The 21,893-nt window shown below is 38.4% G+C and overlaps 1 protein-coding gene across 8 annotated transcripts in view; it reads right to left on the bottom strand.

Moving 5' to 3' along the window:
- The window catches only part of NSD1 (nuclear receptor binding SET domain protein 1), a 148,887-nt gene that overhangs the window by 65,654 nt on the left and 61,340 nt on the right, over positions 1–21,893 (bottom strand). For all 8 annotated transcript variants that reach the window (XM_058724337.1, XM_058724370.1, XM_058724348.1 and 5 more), the window contains 3 exons: positions 17,898–18,033; positions 9,122–9,294; positions 4,256–6,827 (listed from right to left, as the gene is read on the bottom strand). In XM_058724337.1, coding sequence (XP_058580320.1) covers positions 4,256–6,827; positions 9,122–9,294; positions 17,898–18,033 — 2,881 coding nt within the window. The remainder of the gene's footprint in view (positions 1–4,255; positions 6,828–9,121; positions 9,295–17,897; positions 18,034–21,893) is intronic.

The following is a 21,893-nucleotide window of genomic DNA, read 5'->3' as shown; positions in this document are numbered from 1 at the left end:
GCAGTCGGTTAAGCGTCCGACTTCAGCCAGGTCACGATCTCATGGTCCATGAGTTCGAGCCCCGCGTCAGGCTCTGGGCTGATGGCTCAGAGCCTGGAGCCTGTTTCCGATTCTGTGTCTCCCTCTCTCTCTGTCCCTCCCCCGTTCATGCTCTGTCTCTCTCTGTCCCAAAAATAAATAAACGTTGGGAAAAAAAAAAAAAAAAAAAAGAAAATACTATGAAAAATTATATGCCAACAAACTGGACAACCTGGAAGAAATGGACAACTTCCTAGATACCCACATACTACCAAAACTCAAACAGGAAGAAAAAGAAACTCTGAACAGACCAGTAACCAGTGAAGAAATTGAATCAGTTATCAAGAATCTCCCAACAAATAAGAGTCCTGGGCCAGATGCCTTTCCAGGGGAATTCTACCAGACATTTATTTTTTTTTAAATTTTTTAACGTTTATTTATTTTTGAGACAGAGAGAGACAGAGCATGAATGGGGGAGGGTCAGAGAGAGAGGGAGACACAGAATCTGAAACAGGCTCCAAGCTCTCAGCTGTCAGCACAGAGCCCAACACGGGGCTCGAACTCATGGACTGCGAGACCATGACCTGAGCCAAAGTCGGACGCTTAACTGACTAAGCCACCCAGGCGCCTCTCTACCAGACATTTAAAGCAGAGTTAATACCTATCCTTCTCAAGCTGTTCCAAAAAAGAGAACTGGAAGGAACACTTCCGGAGTCATTCTATGGAGCTAGCATTACCTTGATTCCCAAAGCAGAGACCCCACTAAAAAGGAGAATTGCAGGCCAATATCCCTGATAAACATGGATGCAAAAATTCTCAACAAGATATTAGCAGACCAAATTCAACAGTATATTAAAAGAATTATTCACCATGATTAAGTGGGATTCATTCCTGGGCTGCAGAGCTGTTTCAATATTTGCAAGTCAATCAATGTGATACATCACATTAATAGAAGAAACGATAAGAACCATATGATCCTGTCAATATATGCAGAAAAAGCCATTTGACAAAATACAGCATCCTTTCTTAATAAAAACCTTCAAGAAGTCAGGATAGAAGGAACATACCTTAACATCATAAAAGCCATATATGAAAAGCCCACAGCTAATCTCATCCTCAACGGGGAGAAACTGAGAGCTTTGCCCCTGAGGTCAGGAACACGACAGGATGTCCACTCTCACCACTGTTGTTTAACATAGTGTTGGAAGTCCTAGACTTAGCAATCAGACAACAAAATGAAATAGGGCATCCAAATTGGCAAAGAAAAAGTCTAACTTTCACTTTTTGCAGATGACAGGATACTCTACATGGAAAACCCAAAAGACTCCACCAAAAAGCTGCTAGAACTGACACATGAATTCAGCAAAGTCACAGGATACAAAAATCACTGTACAGAAATTGGTTGCATTTCTATACACCAACAATCAAGCAAAAGAAAGAGAAATCAAGAAACTGATCCCATTTACAATTGCACCAAATCCATAAAATACCTAGGAATAAACCTAACCAAAGATAAAAAATCTGTATGCTGAAAACTATAGAAAACTTATGAAAGAAATTGAAAGACACAAAGAAATAGAAAAACATTCCATGGTTCATGGATTGGAAGAACAAATATTGTTAAAATCTCAATACTACCCAATGCAATCTACACATTCAATGCAATCCCAAACAAAATTGCACCGGCATTCTTCTCAAAGCTAGAACAAACAATCCTAAAATTTATATGGAACCACAAAAGACCCTGAGAAGACAAAGTAATGTTGAAAAAGAAAATCAAAGCAGGAGGTATCATAATCCTGGACTTTTAGCCTCTACTACAAAGCTGTAATCATCAAGAAAGTATGGTATTGGCACAAAATCAAACACATATACCAATAGAATAGAATAGAGAACCCAGAATTGGACCCACAAATGTATGGCCAACTAATGACAAAGCAGGAAAGAGTATCCAGTGGAAAAAAGACAGTCTCTTTAGCAAATGGTGCTGGGAGAACTGGACAGCAACATGCAGAAGAATGAAACTGGACCACTTTCTTAAAGCATACACAAAAATAAACTTAAAATGGATGAAAGACCTAAATGTGAGATAGGAAACCATCAAAACCCTAGAGGAGAAAACAGGCAACAACCTCTTTGACCTCAGTCACAGGAACTTCCTACTCAACACGTCTCTGATGGCAAGGGAAATAAAAGCAAAAATGAATTACTGGGACCTTATCAAGATAAAAAGCTTCTGCAAAGGAAACAATCAAGAAAACTAAAAGGCAACTGACGGAATGGGAGAAGATATTTGCAAATGGCATATCAGATAAAGGGTTAGCATCCAAAATCTATAAAGAACTTATCAAACTCAGCACCTGAAAAACATAATTCAGTGAAGAAATGGGCTGAAGACACGAACAGACACTTTTCCAAAGAAGACATCCAGATGGCTAACAGACACATGAAAAGAAGTTCAACATCGCTCACCATCAGAGAAATACAAATCAAAACCACACTGAGATACCACCTCACACTGGTAGAGTGGCTAAAATGAACAACTCAGGAAACAACAGATGTTAGCGAGGATGTAGAGAAAGGGGAACCCTCTTGCACTGTTGGTGGGAATGCAAACTGGTGCAGCTGCTCTGGAAAACAGTGTGGAGTTTCCTCAAAAATTAAAAATAGAACTACCCTACGACCCAGCAATAGCACTACTAGGAATTTATCCAAAGGACACAGGAGTGCTGACTCATAGGGACACTCGTACCCCGATTTTATACCAGCACTTTCAACAATAGCCAAATCATGGAAAGAGCCCAAATGTCCATCAACTGATGAATGGATAAAGAAGATATGGTTTATACATACAATGGAATACTATTTGACAATGAGAAAGAATGAAATCCTGCCATTTGCAACAACATGGATGGAACTGGAGAGTATTACGTAAAATAAAATCAGTCAGAGAAAGACAGGTATATGTTTTCACTCATATGTGGAACTTAAGAAACTTAACAGAAGACCGAAGGGAAGGGGGAAAAATAGTTTCAAACAGAGAGGGAGGCAAACCCATGAGACTCTTAAATACAGAGAACAAATTGAGGGTTGATGAGGCGACAGGGGAGAGGGGAAAATGGGTGATGGGCATTGAAGAGGGCACTTGCTGAGATGAGCACTGGGTGTTGTACGTAAACGATGAATCACAGGAATGTACTCCCGAAACCAAGAGCACAATTTATACACTGTATATTAGCTAACTTGACAAATTATATTACAAAAACAAAAATAAAAAAATAACAGCCAGCATCAAAGTTAAAAAAAAAAAAAAAAGAAATGTACAGAACAGGCAAATCTACAGATTGGGGAGAAATGAAAGGAAATTAATAAAGGGTACAGTATTTCTTTCTGGGTGATACAAATATTCCAAAACTGATTGTATTGACAACTTCACAAGTCTGTGAATATACTAAAAACCCCTGAAGTAAACTTTAAAATGATGGGATATCTCAAGGTATGTGAATTATATCTCAATAAAACTGTCAGAAAACAGAATCTACTGTGATAAAACAACTTTGAGAATTTTATGTTTAAGGATAGTCAGTGTTACCTTCAATAACTATAGTGTATAATATTGCATATTAATATCTTAAAAGACCATTTTTCTTCTGCTAAGGTTAAGATACCCTAGTACTTCAGTTTTCTTGTTGTTCTCAAATCTCATTACAGAAGGGAAGTTAAGACATCTTAAGGCCTTTGAGTAAGTACTACAGAATACTTTCTTTTTCCTAAAAGCACATGTCCCCTTCTGTCTACATAATATGTAGTAGACCTTCCTTAAATTGTAGTAAAGAAAGCCTATCATTCAATAAAATGTATTCACTTTCTCTAAACTAACAACTATGTTTAAATTTTAGGCTCAGAGCCTCTCAATTACCTAAAATGCCAGACTGAGTCTCCAAAAGTTCATAGATTTAAAAAGACAGGAAATGTCTTTTTAAAGACATTTCTTTAGTCTAAAAGCAAAAGTAAAAAAAAGAAAAAAAAAGAGCTCTGGTAATACATAATTTCTGAAAGTATATGGAAACCTGGTCGTAAAAATTCAGGACCTTCTACAAAAAGCCCTCCCTTCACTTCACATGGTAAGTCTTTCTTCCCAATCTACCCTTCCTCCTTTCATCAAAACAAACCACCCTCAGGAGGGTAACATTACCACCACTTCCTCTAGCCCTTTATCATACTCATGAATCCTTACCTGGTTCAGGGAGCTCAGGCTGGGGAGTCAAACTGGGAATTCCTGGCTCTTTTTCCATTTCCTCAATGCTGGCACTGGATTTATCACAAACATTCAACCGTGGCCCAACTGAATCTAAGCAGCTAGCATGATTTGGATCTGCCAGGGCATCTTCTAGTATGTTTGTTGAAGTAGGGGGTCTATGCTCTGGGAACTCATCCCCCTTCTTTACAGGGTCAGCTGGAAGCAAAACCCCAAAGGCACCCTCAGAGTTTTCTTTCTCCCTAAATCTGTTAGTGCGCTTACGAGGTTTAGTGCGCCTTTGGTTTAAACGCTGCCACCGCTTTTTAGGCACCACTTGATTTACACCATTGGGTTCATCATTCTCACTGTTCACTTCAGTATCCAACTCTGGGCCTTTTCTGTTTTCAAAAGAGGGGCCTTTTTCAGGAATTTTATCAGGGTTAGACTGGTTGACTTTGTCATCAAAATTAACACTGGAAAAATGGGCACTGTCTTCACTTGTTAAATGACCCATTAACTGAAGGGGTTCTTCTTTACCAGGGTCTTCTAGTCCACCTCTTGAGCAGCCATTCTCTGAACCCCCACTTGGTCTGTCTCCCTGCAGTGCAGTCTCAAGAGTCACAGCTGGAAGTCGGTTCAGTTTTCTTTTGCGCTCTGTCTTTAAGGCTTTACGGTTTAATGTGTTCTTTCCCATCTGGGATGAAAAACTATCTCGCAATTTAGATGAAGGTTTTGATCGCCCACAGTTGCGCCTAGTAACACAGTTTGAACGACTTTTACCAGAAGCAGGGAGGTCTCTTCTGTCAGACACTAAGCTGGGGACAGATACAGACAACTCTCCAGACAGTGCAGGGTCACCCCCACTAGGGCTAGGACGGACTGGGTTCTGAGTGCCATCTCCATTTTTTTCTGAATTGTGAGTGGAGCTTCCTGAAACCAAGGCCTTAGAAGCAGCTACAGGACTACTGGTAGAACAGTCCCCAAGACCAGGACTCCGATAGGAAACCAAGTTTTGAGCAGTCATTAAGCGTTGCTCCTTGGTCTTACTATCATGCATATCTTTCAACATCATTAATAATGTACTGAATTTGTAGTCTGGTTCAATGGGTATATGATTCTGACCAGAGGCAGGAGAAAAGAGTAATGGTTTTGATGGCTTTGATGTTCCAGAGTCACTGACATCTTCACTTAAGGATCTATAAGAGAGTTCCTTCAACTCTGACAGAACGTGTTTCACCACTGCTGTTTCTATGTCATTTGAATCCCTGGTTTTCTCATGCATGTTGCTCAGTAGTTTTAGCCCATCCACTTTCCCACTTTTGGAAATGCTGGCCAAAGGAGAGCCTTTAGTATCAGAAGAGCAGCATTTCAAACTGCAGTCCTCATTTGTAACTGGAGATTCCACTACAACTGGATTTTCTTTATGTTTGCACTTTATACTTCGGATCTTGGGCTGTTTGCTTTTTGAATGTAACAGAGCTTGACTTGTAGCCCCACCTTTTATTAGGGAATTCTCACTGGAAATGCTTGATGGTGTGTTGAATTTTGGAGAGAAACCATCATTTCTAAACTCTGATTGGGGTTTGCGGATAAGAGTAGACACTTTAAGATCAGAGAGATTAACCTGAGATGTCTCAGTTCCAGGCTCTCCTGTCTTAGTACAATCCATTAAGTGGTCTGTATGTGAATTAGTAATGAGGGACTTCTGCTTTGCTTTTACCTTAGTGTTTGTGGCAGGATACCTAGTATACTTTACCTTTTCATTTTTCTGCACAGATAAAATGTTCTCTGTTCTATCAAAAGCATCTGTAATTTCAAGGACACTGTTATCAGATTCTGAACTATGATCTATGGGATCCAGATCACTGCTTCCATCATCAGAAGTGGTACAGATACTAATGGAATCACTGCGCTTTTCTTCATCACCTGCTCCAATATAACAGAGCTGTACTTTCGAACTACACACCAAACCTCTTTGGAGTTTTTTCTTTTCCCCAGAATGTTTAGAGATCAAGGCACCCTCAGACAAGCCCAGTAAAGAGTCACAATTTGAAGTCTCAAATTCTTTCTTTGCAGTGTTTTTTGCACAAGAAGAAAACAGGAAATTTCCTGGGGCAGTGCTGGACCCTGTGAGGCTGTTTGCTATCCTGGAAAGTTCATTAGAGGCCTGCTTATCAGATACATCCCCAGAAATAAAGTTTAGGCCAAGGTTCTCTGGAATCTTTCCCCTTCGTTCTTCCTTATGTGCTTCAAATTGTATGTGGCCCTTTTTCATACTAGTCCTTTTTGGATTATCAGAACTCTTTCTGGCTCGAGACTTAGCACAAGGCTTTTCCTTCTCATCTGCAGAATGTTCTGAGTCAAAAGCCAGAGATTTCAAGCAGCCATTAAGTAACAGGTCATGTTCTGATTCAGGATCATTTGTACAGTCCTCAAATGGCATGTCCTCCTCACTGTCCAACTTGATTGAACTGGTGACACATCTTCGGTTCTTCGACCCTTTGGGAACATCATACTGTTCAGCAAGACCAACACTGGCTTCCCATTTACTCAAAATTTTCTGAGGAACCTTAAATTTAAAGGAGAAAAAGATTATAACTTATCAAAAAAAATGCGAAAGGGAACAGGGAGATTATCAGTGAAGACCTCTCAAATAAGCTTTTTCAAGCCTTATAATTTCTTCAAGTCACTTTTTGAAAAAAAAAAATTTTAATATTCATTTATGTATTTCGAGAGAGAAAGCAAGCAGGGGAAGGGCAAAGAGAGGGAGAGAGAGAGAATCACAAGCAGGGTCTGCGCTGCCAGTGCAGAGCCCAATGCAGGACTCAAACCCACAAACAGTGGGATCATACCTGACCCCAAATCAAGAGTCGGATGCTTAACCGACTGAGCCACCCAGGTGAATCAAGACACTTTTATGGTACTAGCCAGGTGGTTAGCACCCATTGCTCACCCAAAGCCTAACAAATGGGGGGACTCCTCAAAACTACTTCTACTATTAAGATCTATCGTTAGAGGAAAGATTAATCCTATACACCCTCCACTCTCCCATAAAATAAAGAATAAAATAGTGGATCATTAACCAGGATTGCATTACTCATGCACATGACATTACTAAATCAAGGAATAATCAGACTCTTCCTACCTACCCCTCCACACTTTAAAATAAGGATTTATTTTCTTCCTGACTTATGAAGGTCAAGCACTTGCTCAGTTGTATAAAAGAAAAAGAAAAAGGCTAAAGAAGATGAACATGGAAAAATGAAGAAAGGTGAAATGAGGTCAGATCCACCCTAGGAACCCTAAATTTGAACTTCTGGTTATCACTAAGCCCTTTTATTTCTGGTGATGTATCTGATTGTTCTACACATGTTACATAAAATCTGAATTATAACCAAGCAGTCTCCTAGGCTTAATCATGTAGCCCAGAGACAACAAAAACCTTGGGTATTACAGATGTTCCTTTCTTGATTCCTCACAACATGGAGACACTGATGCTCCATGCAATACACCTATTTTTTCAAACATTTACTTACCTCCTTGGCTTTATACAAGAGACATTAGGCAAGGTTCCAGTTATCAGCTAACTATACTTTAATACTTGTAAAAGGGGTGTTTCACTGAGCATGTAAAAATTCAAGTCACTCGATAGGTAGCCTCCTCTTATAAAGCAATGAGCTGACCATCTAGTTTATTTTACACTCAAGTACACATTCATTAATTCTCATGACTGTGATAAGAATTAATCAACTTTCCAAAACCTGAAAGCCCTAGTGAACTATTTCACCTTCTAGGACTGACAATAAAGGAATAGTAAAAGAAATAAACCAAATTTTATTCAGCCAATGTTAACACAAATCAAGCAAATGGAAAAAGACAATGCTCTTTATTAAAATATTACTGGGGAGTGGGGGGGGGGGGGTGAGGGGGGACCCTGGGTAGCTCAAGTCGGTTAAGCATCAGACTTTGGCTAAGGTCATGATCTCATGGCTTGTGGGTTCGAGCCCCACAGTGGGCTCTCTACTGTCAGCACAGTGCCCGCTTCAGTTCCTCTGTCTCCCTCTCTCTATGCTCCTCCCCTGCTTGCACTCTCCCTCTCTCGAAAATAAACAAACATTAAAAAATTTAAAAAAAAAAAAACAAAAAAAAAAATTGATTATGAAAATGCAACCTTAAGTGTCAACAACCACATACAAAAAACAAAAAACAGCATATGCAACACCATGGATGGAGCTAGAGTGTAACGCTAAGTGAAATAAGTCAGAGAGACAAATCCCCTAAGATTTCACTCATGTGGAATTTAAGAAACAAAAGAGCAAAGGGGTAAAAAGAGAGAGACAAAAAGAAACAGACTCTTTAAACTATAGAGAACAAACTGATGGTTACCAAAAGGGAGGTGAGCTGGGGGATGGATGAAATAGGTGATAGGGATTGAGGAGTACCAGGTGACTAAACAAAAACAAATAAACCCAAGACAACAAAGAAAAATGTTTGCAGCTTTACATTTCTCATTTTAAAGAGAAATAATTAATCCAGAGAGTGAGAAGTAGAGTATTTCATCTCAATGACCATGTTCTTCTTACAAAAGATAGGACCAAAGAAGACTGGTCATGTTATTTTATACTGTCACATCTAAGTGACATGGTAACAGTTATCTGAAATCCTTTCTCAAAAAAATCAAGTATAAATATTTGGAAGGCTAGCCCTATTTCATGCCTGCAAAAATTACTGCTTTCAGCTATTTTCTCACAAATATCCGATTACCAAAGGAAAGAACTTATATTTCAAAATATAATACTTCTTCCTTGCCTTCTCCCTGCCCACCACAAAAAAGACAGTTTGAGAGGCTTTTTTTTTTTTTACCTTATGCCTATATCCTTTTTCTTTCTGCTTTCCTCTTCTCCTAAGAACAGGTAGCTCTTCAAATTGATGTCTGCCTTCAAACATGACGATTGCTTTTCCAGCCACCCAGGCTCTCTCTGAAGGGTCCCCAAAAGCCTCCACGTAGTACTGTCGATAGGGCCTCCGGTTTGAAACTAGATAAAGATAAGAACCAGTGTCATTACTTTAAAAGGATGACTGTTCATCATCAAGAGAAGCGCCATGCAATTATTGCCAAAGAAATCTCTATTTTAAAAAAAGAAGAAGAAAAAGTGTTAGAAAACCTATACAACAATCAACTCTAAGATAGGTCAGAAAGAAGGAAAATTTTAAATATTTCAATTCATGTGACAAGAAAATGCCCAAGAGTTTCTGAAAGAACTTCAATAGTTTGGTCAGCTGATATACTATATATTCCAAACCTGTGAGAGATCGATTAGTTGTTAATCATAGAACAAATTAATATAGGAACCAAGTTCCCACTACCAACAATCTATAAAAGTCTTATACCCTTGTTACCAGAAAATACAAAGGGCATTTAATAAGACTCAGCACCAGAAATAAAATAATTAGTAAGAACTAACCACCAAACAAACTTTAAAACACTTTGCTAAAATATAATGGAGGGGGAAAAAAAATTCTTCAACACTATGCCACATATGATATGCTAACATTTATGGAATGGGTACTCTTGACCAGGCACTCATTTACACTAGGTACTTTGCATAGAGTCTTAGTCCTCACAACAACCAACTCTAAGAAATAAGTAGTACAATCCCCATTTTATAGACACAGTAAGTAAATAACTTCAGAGAAGGCAAATTCAGAGTGAAACACTGGCTTTACAAAGAAAGCAGAACTTGATACTTCAAAATACTGAAATTAAAAAGAAAAAAAAAGCCCAAGAGCAATAAAAATAAAAATATATCCAGTTATTCTAGTTTCTAGTTTATTCTAGTTTCTTAGTTGTCCAAAATTCTAAGCGTACAATTAACAACAACAACAAAAATACAGATCTTGTTCAGAAAAGATTATAAGCAAATTTACCTAGTATATGTATCTTCCATCCATACTTAGCATTTTGGCATTTTTCATAGCAGTAAAAAATCTCACAAAAGAAATATACCAGGACTATACAAGGTATAATGATTTGTCTCTTTTTAGAAAAGGAAATCATCTAATATACAAATTCATTTATACAGGAACTCACAACTAATTCCCTTAACCATTTTTTAAAACACAAAAAATACAAACATCTCTTTCAATAAAAAATAAGGAAAAGCCTACTTCCTTCAGAACAGAGAAGGAAGGAAGGAAGGAAGGAAGGAAGGAAGGAAGGAAGGAAGGAAGGAAAGGAAAGGAAAGGAAAGGAAAGGAAAGGAAAGGAAAGGAAAGGAAAGGAAAGGAAAGGAAAGGAAAGGAAAGGAAAGGAAAGAACAAACAGAGGGAGAAGGAGCGAGAAGAAGAAAGGAAAAACAAAAAGAGAAGAAAAGGAAAAAGGAAAGAAGAAAGAAAGGGAGAGGAAATTTATAAACTGAACTTTAGAACAAAACTAAGGTCTCCATAGTAACTGGAAGAGCCAAAATGTCAAGTAAATTTCAATGGCAACTTTTTTATAAATGCTAATTTCAAAGCTACATAACCAAAGAATGAAGAGTATCTATGAGCTCTCATAAACTTTAGTTGCAATGCCTGCGTTTCTATAAAAATATAGCTTAATAAAAAAATTACATGGTCAAATTTTGTTTTTTAGTCCATTTCAAAAACAATTCTATGAAAAAGGTTAAACTCCTTATAGTCTCTACCTGCTAAATTAAATCCTTTGAATAGAAACCACCTATAAAGGGGGATTAAAATTGGTAAGATATAGGGGTGTCTGGGTGGCTCAGCTGGTTAAGCTCAGCCCCACATTCATGAGTTCATGGGTTTGAGCCCCACATCGGGCTCTGTGCTGACAGCTCAGAGCCTGGGGCCTGCTTCAGATTGTTTCCCTCTCTCTGCCCCTCCCCAACTTGTTCTCGTTCTCTCTCTCTCTCTCTCTCTCTCTCTCTCTCTCTCTCTCTCTCTCTCTCTAAAACAACATTTTTTAAAACCTGGTAAGAGGGGCACCTGGGTGGCTTAGTCAGTTGAACGTCCGACTTTGGCTCAGGTTAAGATCTCGTTGTCTGTGAGTTCAAGCCCTGCTTGGGGCTCTGCTGGTAGCTCAGAGCCTAGAGCCTGGAGCCTGCTTTGGATTCTGTCTCTCTCTCTGCCCTTACCCTACTCGTGCTCACTCGCACGCTGTCTCTCAAAAATAAATAAACATTTTAAAAAAATAACATAAAATAACATAAAATTAAAAAATAAAATAAAAACTGGTAAGATACTGGGTGCCTGGGTGGCTCAGTCGGTTAAGCATCTGACTTTGGCTCAGGTCACAACCTCGCAGTTAATGAGTTGGAGACCTGCAATGGGCTCTGTGCTGACAGCTCAGAGCCTGGAGCCTGCTTCGGATTCTGTGTATCCCTCTCTCTCTGCCCCTCCCCTGCTCAATGCTCTGTGTGTCTCTCTCTCTCTCTCTTTCAAAAATAAATAAACATTAAAAAATATTTTTAAAAATTGGTAAGACATATATGTACCTATATGTGAGTTCAGAAAGTCAACTGAGAAGTAAATAATTCTCGCATATAAACAAGTAAATTCAAACAACACGTTATAATGTGCCAGAACTGTAAAGAGGACAAAAAAAGAAAACTCAGGGCCTGGTGGGTTAAGAGATATACAAACAGATTATGGTAAAAGAACATGAGAATTGCAATACCATAAACATTCACTTTTTAAAAAAGCAGAGATCAGGGGCCCCTGAGTGGCTCAGTCAGTCTGACTTCGGCTCAGATCATGATCTCGTGGTCTGTGAGTTCAAGCCCCATGTCGGGCTCTGTGGTGACAGCTGGGATTCTGTCTGTCTGTCTCTCTCTCTCTGCTCCTCCCCCACTCATGCTCGCTCTCTCTCTCAAAAATGAATAAACATTTAAAAAAAAGAAAAAGTAGAGATCATCGGGCACCTGAGTGGCTCAGTCAGTTAAGCATCGACTCTTGGTTTGGGCTCAGGTCATGATCTCACAGTTCATGGGATGGAGCCCCACATTAAACTCTGTGCTGACAGTGCTGAGCCTGCTTAGGATTCTCTCTCTCCCCCTCTGTCTCTGCCCCTCCCCCACTCTCTCCTTCAAAATAAATAAACATTAAAAGAGAGAGAAAATCCATAAGGAAGACAAAATAAATTTACAGTACTATAGTATATTTACTGAAAAACATCTGTGTGTAAAAGATTACATAAGGACCCAAACATTTCAAATCTCTGTTGTTCAAGGGTCAACAGCCTAAGGCTCTAGGTGAGGTTTCCAAAAGATGATGAAAATGACAACCAATGTATCAGATCACGTGGAAAAAATTAAAACTAGGAGAGTTTTACTATGAATTCATAATAAATATATAAAAGACTAAGAACCCTCTCCGTCACCAACACACACACACACACACACACACACACACACACACACACACATAACTGCAGAAAAATCAAAAGGTTGTGAGGGCAAAGTAAGCACAGGACATTACATGGCTAAGCTGTGTATACTGTTAACATGATAACATACACACTAAATTCCTAACCAAAATTATAACAGGTAAGATAGCAGGATGCTGGAGGTTGGTGAGAGGCTAAGGCCCAAAGCAAGGATTAAAATGACTAATCCACAACTTCTATAGTGAGAAGTAAAAAGTAATCCAGAAGGAACTTTGAGATACAGAAATTAACTTTCAAAAGATCCAGCTGACAGTTAAAGCTTAAAGAGAGGGTATAGAAAGAGCAGACTGTTTTCTAAACAAGGCTTACAAAATTAACCACTTGACTTTTTTAATCATGTGCACTGTATATAAGTAAACAATGACTTCTAAAAGTGATTTTATAAAAATTTGGGTTTTCTGGGGCACCTGGGTGACTTAGTCAGTTAAGCAACCAACTCCAGATTTCAGCTCACGTCATGATCTCACGGGTTCATGAGTTGAGCCCTGTGTCAGGCTCTAAGCTGACAATGCAGAGCCTGCATAGGATTTTGTTTCTCCATCTCTCTGCCCCTCTCCTGCTCATTCTCTATCTCGCTCGCTCTGTCCCTCAAAATAAATAAAAAAGCTTTAAAAAAAAAAATGTGGGTTTTTCTAATACCATTTGAAACATTTGGCTTTGCTAAGAAAACAATAAACATGAATGAGCACAATAATATGAACACTGAAGTACAATTTTTAATTTTTCACTGGTATCAACTAAAAAGTGATACAAAGTAGTAACTGTTGAGCCCAAGTAAAGTGTATATGGGTGTTCATTGTGCTATTCTTCAATTTGTCTATAGGTTTGAAATATTCAAAATAAAAGGTAGGAAGGGGAAATTATACCACTACAAAACAGTCAGACATTAATATTGGTCATAGTTTCAGTGTGGTGGGAAGCAGGTAACTTTGACAGCAGTCTATCCAAAATGTCCTATTACTAGGCAGCGTCAATGGCAAGACTGGTGATTCCACCAGTTGATGTGTTATGAAGGAGACAAGCAAAAAATAAAAAATAAAAAAAAGAGCACGTTCAAAGAAAAATGGAGCGTTAACTACTAAGAGTAATAATTAGGATTCCAGAACTTGGCTGACTACAGCTGGCCATAAATATAGGGAAATGAAAACAAAAGTAAAAATTACCAAAAAAAAAAGGGGGGGGGGGGGAGACGTATTATGAGATAACTAGCTGTAAGGTTAAATAGATCCATTTTAACATGTTTTGTCATTTTGTCAATAGGAAGCTGTCTTGAATTTAAGAGTTTTAACCTTTTTATAGTGCAAAAATAAAACATGGTATTTTCCAGTCAGTAATGGCACTTGCTGTCTGGTGTGATCACATTCTTGACTCACGAGAAACAGGCCGGACAGGAATCCTCAAGTATACTACACCAAACCTCCAGTCACTGCACCCTTGCCCTCCCCTAGTGTTAAGGATGCTACCTCTCCTCCCACCGAGGCCAATTTCTCACTGTGATACGAATCCCATCTACCTCTCTCTTTTCCCGAAATCCTGTTACGATCCTGTCTTTGATCCCTTACAACTGTCAATACCCTCTATCTCCAGGACTCTTCTCATCAGCACTACTAACATGATCATCCCCATTTTTAGCAATTCTTCTGGACCCCATATATCTTTCTACCTGTCGCATCTCCACTTCTCTACCGTTGTCTCCACTTCCAGTCTAATCTAACTTCAGCCACAACATAACGCCAAAAACATCACTGATCTCCAACCCCCTTACACCTAATGGACATTTTATTTGCTCTCCAGGCAAAGTTCAACCAAATCAATCACATCTTCCTTTGTAAAACATACTAGTCACCAGTATCACATACCAAATAATCCTGGATTTCCGCTTCCATCTCTGATTTTTCCTCCATCTCTCTTCCAAGCTTAGTAGCTACATACAGGCCTCAAATAATGGCTTCCGCAAAGCCACCCTATTTTTCACTGTACATTTTGTCACAAGCCATCTCCTCCATGCCTTGTTCATGGCTTCAGTTAACAACAACAAGCAGATGTCACCTTATGGATGTTTCAGTGTTCTCACTAAATGGCACCACTTACTGATGTACTGGTGAAGATAAAATCTTGGGAGCCATCCAAAGATACAGAAACCTCAAGACTTTATTCTCCCTCACTCCTCATTACCCATCCATTACCAAATCATATAGATTTATCTCCTAAGTTGTTCTTTATTCTCTATTCACCATATTCGCCTCACCATAATCACTGCAATGACCCTTTTAGCAATTTGCTCTTACTTAATTTATAACCTCTTCCAATCCATTTTCTATACTGCAGTCAGAGAAAAGTTTACAAAACACATATCAAATCACATCATCTTCTGCTCATAGCCCTTTAATGGCATCACACTGTTCTAAGAATAAAGTACAGGAATGCCTGAGTGGCTTAGTCGGTTGAGCATCCGACTTCAGCTCGGGTCATGATCTCCCGGTTCGTGAGTTTGAGACCCGCGTCAGGCTCTGTGCTGACAACTTGGAGCCTGGAGCCTGCTTCAGATTCTGTATCTCCCTCTCTCTGCCCCTTCCCCGATTACACTCTGTCTCTTTCTCTCTCAAAAATAAACATTAAAAAAAAATTAAGAATAAAGTTAAAAATTTTAAGTCAAGTCTAAAAGATGCTACATGATTTTATCAACTTTCCCAGCTTCATACTGTGCCACCTTCCATCACTCTATGGGTGGAAGACCACTCAAAGCCAGAGTACACATTATTTTCTGTGCCTGGAACCATCATCTCCTTCTTTTCCTAGTTAATGCCAACTCATCCTCTCAAGTCTCAGATCAAAGATAACTTTACTAACATAACTGCCTCTGAATATCCTGCACCACAAGTCCAAATTAGGTACCCCTGCTATATCACTAATTGTACACCAGTTTGGACACACTTCTCAGTTAAGTAATTATTTGCCTGATTATTTGTTGTTATCTTATCTCTTTAACTGGACTCTAATTACATAAAAGGGCAAGCAGGACTGATGTTTTGCCCATTAATGGATCACAATACCTAGCACACTAACTGTACAATATAGCTAGAAATTGTTGAATAAATGGCATGGACCCAATTAGGGTGCACAGCATAATACAACAAGTAAGAGCAGAGGGGGAGGAATAAAATAATTTTCTACTAGTAGTACTTAAATGTCCAAACAACCCACAAAGAATAAGATATTTAAAAAACAGTGAGCTGGGCTGCCTGGGGGTGTTGGTTAAAGATCCAACTCTTGATTTCAGCTGGGGTCATGATCTTGCAGTTCACGAGTTTGAGCCCATGTCAGGCTGTGCGCTGACAGTGTAGAGCCTGCTTGGGATTCTTTGTTTCTCTCTGCCCCTCTCCTGCTCTCTCTCAAAAGAAATACTTTTAAAAATTCAGGGGCGCCTGGGTGGCGCAGTCGGTTAAGCGTCCGACTTCAGCCAGGTCACGATCTTGCGGTCTGTGAGTTCGAGCCCCGCGTCGGGCTCTGGGCTGATGGCTCGGAGCCTGTTTCTGATTCTGTGTCTCCCTCTCTCTCTGACCCTCCCCCATTCATGCTCTGTCTCTCTCTGTCCCAAAAATAAATAAAAAAAAAAAACGTTGAAAAAAAAAATTCAGATGAATAAAACAAAACACAGTAGGTCTTTAGACTTTAGATTTACAGATGAATAAAACAAAAAACCTATAAAGGTCTTTAGGTATACCTCAATATTCAAAATATAAAATCAAATCCTGCAATTAATCCTACTTTTGGTAAATCATCCTACAGACAGACATGCATATGTGGAAGTTATTCTTTACACTGTTGTGTGTGCAGAGACGCATTTATGTTATGTACGTATGTATGTAAATATGCATGTATAGGCTTTACAACACAAGATCAGAAACAACCTAAACGTCCATCAACAGGAAAATGGTTATATAAAGTACAGCATATTCAAAAAGTGGAAAACTATGCAGCTGTTAAAAAAGAGAGAGAGAAACTGGGGTGCCTGGGTGGCTCAGTGAGTTAAGTGTCCAACTTTGGCTCATGTCATGATTTCACAGTTCATGCGATCTCGTGGTTCATGAGTTTGAGCCCTGCATTGAGCTCTGTGCTGACAGCTCAGTGTCTGGAGCCTGCTTTTAGGTTCTGTATCTCCCTCTCTCTGCCCCTCCCCAGCTAGCGCTAGCTCTCGCACACACGCTCGCTCGCTCTCTCTCTCAAAAATAAACATTTAAAAAATTAAAAAATTAAAAAAGACAGTCTTCAATGCACTAACATGGAAAACCTCTAACAAGCAAAAAAAGTACGCTGTAGAACATGAACAACAACAACAACAAAAGTGCTACATTTGTGTTAGAATAAAGATGAGAATATATACTTGGATTTATAGAAAGAAATATTAAAAACAACTGGTTACTCTTTTTGAAACAGCAGATCAGAGAAAAGGAGGGAGTTGATTTTTTAAATATTGTGAATATATGACCTATGCAAAAACTAAAATACACATATATTAAAATTAAAATTAAATCACAGAACATCTTAACAGAAAAAAGGCAGCTTAAGATCAAGTTTTGGCCCCCACCTTACATTATTTTAAAGATACTGATATTCATGGGGCGCCTGGGTGGCTCAGTCGGTTAAGGATCTGACTTCATCTCACGGCTCATGATTTTGAGGTGCCACACTGGGCTCTGTGCTGAAAGCTCAGAGCCTGGAGCCTGCTTCAGATTCTGTGTCCCCTCTCTCTCAAGAATGAACATTTAAAAAAAAAAAAAAAGATATCTGATATTCAAACAGGGCAAATAAGAAACAAAGTACAGTAATTAAAGGGAATACTCTAAATCAAGATTTTAAAATTCAAAATAATTCATAAGCCTTCATTATAATTGTTTCAGCTTGAAAACTTAACAGCAAAGATACAAACCTAAAGACTGAGGTAGATTCTCAAAGTGACAATGTGTAACTTTAGGTAATAAACCTAACATTTTCCTGGCATCTATAAATGGAATAACTGAATTTTTAAATCATAAACTAAAACTTTTAAAAAATTCAAAAGGGTAAAATATATTAGTAACAATTCATCCACAAAATACTCAAAGGTAAAAATGGAGTATTACTAAAGATAGCTACAAATTTTTTATTCCATACTGTATTTTATAATATATAATCAACTACTAGTATTACCTTTCATTTTTGAATGTGTGTTAATCAATGGATCAGAACAAATCCTGCAGGGCCACCATGGGCGTCTCTTGAATTTTGCCCAGATGAGATCTCCAACTTCATACTTCAATGGCGTAGACTTTTTCTTGGGTTGACACTTTAGACAGACAAAACATGGGTCATCAGTAAGAATCAAAACCTTTGAAATGGTGTACTATTTTACTATTAGCCTTCTGAGAAAGCAATGCACAGAATTCTAGATGAAAACGCCCAGCTTAACAGCAATTACAAAGAACTAAATTGCCTTAATTGTTCATAACACAGCCCTTTATACAGTAGCAGCTCTCAACTTATATTTATTTTATATAAGTAATCTACCTACATTCATAAAGAAAAAAAGTAATTATTTTGAACTATAAAAACCTAAAAACTGAAAAAAGACACAGAATCATTCCTAGAAGATGTTTTTGCCCTAGTCTTTGCATCACAACATGGCTAGGTGAGAGCGGGAAGATTATAAAAAGAATTTAGAAATAATGTCAAGGGACTATGTTGTCCCAAATACATGTCAATTATATGTCAATAAAATGGGGGGGGGGGGGAGGCAGGTAGACTATGATCCCTTCTGCAGGTTATATTTGACATCCTTCTCAAACATACACATTCCTATTAATTACATAACAATAATGGCTCTAATGAAATAATCCTGAATGCTACAGGCTAAGCTCTAGCAGTGTCAATGCAACTGACCCAGACTTTGGACCTGCAGAACGGTATACTGCACAACTCCAAGGAATACCATTCATGTAGAATAAAAAGAATACAAATCAAGCTTCTTGGACTTGTCTAATGTAGAGACTCTAGCTGCATCTTTTCTCCAAAAATAATATGCCTAATTTATCTTCAATCCAACATCCTCCATCTAAGCTCTAAACCCATGCCTGTGCCTTTAACACACCATAAGCAGACCTCTTGCTTAAGATGAAGACAGCTTTGTGTTCAGTAGGACTGAGCTTCCCACAACACCAAAGGAGTTGTAAGTGTACTGAGATATTCCTAGGTAGCCAAAAGAAGCTCCTAGGGTACTTGGACAAAGACCAACCTCTCCCATTTACTTCAAGGAGGCATACAAATTTCTGAAAGTGCCATGTCTTGAAAAAGGTTTGGTGAGCTCCTCCTCCAGACTCAATCTTCCCTCCTTAATGCCTAAAATGAATTAAGCATTCAATAAAGAGTATGCTAAATGAACTGACTGAAATCATTCAAATAAATTGAGTATTCAAATGAATAATACTCCACCTCAAGGAAATCAAAGAATTGAGCTCAATCCAATGACTTGTAAGTTACCAATTCAACTTTAAGACTCTGTTTTCAGGGCTGCCTGGGTGGCTCAGTGGGTTAAGCATCAAACTCTTGATTTTGGCTCAGGTCATGCCCTCCATTGGGCTCTGTGCTGGCAGCGCAGAGCCTACTTGGAATTCTCTCCCCCTGTCTCTCTCCCCCTTCCCTGCTCACCCTGTCTCTGTCTCTGAAAATAAATAAACTTGACAATAATTTGACAGAAGTTAAATCCCATGGAATGCCCTTATTGAAAATATTGTGATTAGTTCTACAAGTATAGAGTTACTGGGAAATAAGACAGACTACATGTTATGCTTTGAAAGGAAAAAAAAAGGCCATTTTTGCCTGTTATTAGTTTGTAAGTTATCAGGAAAAAAAGGTTTGAAACTTGGCTTTCAAACTTTGAAACTTTAAAACCAAGATACGAAGACAGGATGGGAAAACAAATTTTTTATTTGCCTGTACTAAAAACTACAATTTGAGTAGGTTCCCATATAATTTATGATCATTTATTTGGCAATCATTGCTAAACATTATATTGGCTGATTTATTCAAGTCCTAAATCACTTTAAAAATAGTAGCTAACATTTACTTGTTTGCTATGTGCTAGATACACATTTTTTAATTCTCTTAAGGTAAATACTGTATTACTACTCTTATTTTACTACATGCCTATGGTCATATGCTATTTAGCAAGTGGCAGAGCCAGGATTCAAATCTGGGTAGTCCAATGCCACAGCCGAAACTCTCAACCACTGCCTTATCATCCAGTAACAATAAAACCCTATGACTATTATATGCTTTATGATAAACTAAGCCATAATCAATCTATGACATGATATTGGTTCAGTCTTCCTCATGTTACTTCAAAAAAGTGATATTATCAGAAGTATAGCCATAAAACACATGCCTTCAAATGTCAACCGTATCTCAACAAGCAATTTTTTAAAAAACATTTTTTTAATGTTTATTTTTGAGGAAGAGAGAAAGAACATGTGAGTAGAGGAAAGGCAGAGAGAGAATCTGAAGAAGGCTCTGTGCTGTTAGTGCAGAGCCCAGTGCAGGGCCCGATCCCAGGAACCCTGAGATCATGAACTGAGCCAAATTCAAGATTTAGACACTCAAATGACTGAGCCACCCAGGCATCCCAAAAACATACTTTTAATAGCAAGGAAGGAACATAACATAAGTGGTATTAGGTAAAGCCAGAAGCTGAATCACATAACCAGACAAAGCAGTAATGAGTTCTGTCTTCTGACTCTATTACAAATTATGTCATCTTAAACAAGTCACTTAATTTAGCCTGTTTCCTAAGCTATAGAATCAAGAAACACCTGCTCTACCATGAACTATCAAAATGAAAACAATTCTATGCCTAATATTGTAACCCAAAGGAAAAACTCAAAAAGTAAATGAATTGTAGAAAAATACTTCAAGTAGCTATTTATGACAACAAAAAGTTAACATCCAACAAGAGACCTGTTAAATGAAATATGCGGACAACTCAATGAAATATGCAAAGTGCAGATAAAGTTATGGAATAATGAAGATGTAACACACACTCACACATACAATGTAACCATTCAGAAACTACACTGAAACTATAATGATGATTTTAAAAAATAACAAAGTCAGTGAGAAACACAAAAAATTGTTCCATTGGGGCACCTGGGTGGCTCAGTCAATTAAGCATCCAACTCTTGCATTTGGCTCAAGTCATGATCTCACAGTTGTGAGATCGAGCCCAGAGTTGGGCTCACTCTGAGTGAGGAGCCTACTTAAGATTCTCCCTCCCTGCCTGTCTGCCCCTTCCTCACTTGTGTGCAGGTGCTATCTCAAAAAAAAAAAAAAAAAAAAGTTTCATTAAATTATTGGTATCATGGATAAAGATTGTCACAAACTTGAAGCATTCATTTTCCCCCATGCTCTTTTTTTCTTTTTTTTTAAAGATTTTATTTTTAAGTAATCTCTACTTCCAACATTGGGCTCAAACTCACAATGCTGAGATCAAGTCACATGCTCTACTGACTGAGCCAGCCTCTTTCTAATGCTATCTTAAGTGATTAACCACGAGAACCAAATAAAACAATGTGTGCAAACACAGTGGAAAATAATGTCGATATAAATGCATACTGTTAATATTATATTATTCACGGACAATAACAACCAAATCCAACTAACTTTAACAGCTAAAAAATTAGACACAGGCAAGGATTCCAGACCAAAGAGAGGCCTGCATTCATGAAGCAGAGAAAATAATAAGGAAAAATATGACCCTTCTCTTCAGAAGAGCTTAAAGATTTCACCTTGGAAAAGTAAAACTTCCAAATAACCAATGTTAAACCCATAATTTATCTGCATACAAACTTACTTAACAACCACAATAGAAAGCTGAACAAGAGACACAAAGATGGGGGGGGCGCCTGGGTGGCTCAGTCGGTTAAGTGTCTGACATTAGCTCAGGTCATGATCTCACAGTTTGTGGGTTTCAGCTCCATGTCAGGCTCTGTGCCGACAGCTCAGAGCCTGGAGCCTGCTTTGGATTCTGTGCCTCCCTCTTTCTCAAAAATAAACATTAAAAAAAATTTTTTTTTTAAAGAGACACAAGGATGAATTCCTGATGCCAAGACACTTGGAGAATATCAAGGAAGACTAGAGTGAAGAAATATCATCTGA

This window comes from Neofelis nebulosa, chromosome 1 (assembly GCF_028018385.1).
Source record: "Neofelis nebulosa isolate mNeoNeb1 chromosome 1, mNeoNeb1.pri, whole genome shotgun sequence".
Taxonomy (NCBI): domain Eukaryota; kingdom Metazoa; phylum Chordata; class Mammalia; order Carnivora; family Felidae; genus Neofelis; species Neofelis nebulosa.
The sequence above is the reverse complement of the archived record's forward strand: the minus strand, read 5'-3'. Positions and strand labels throughout refer to the sequence as shown.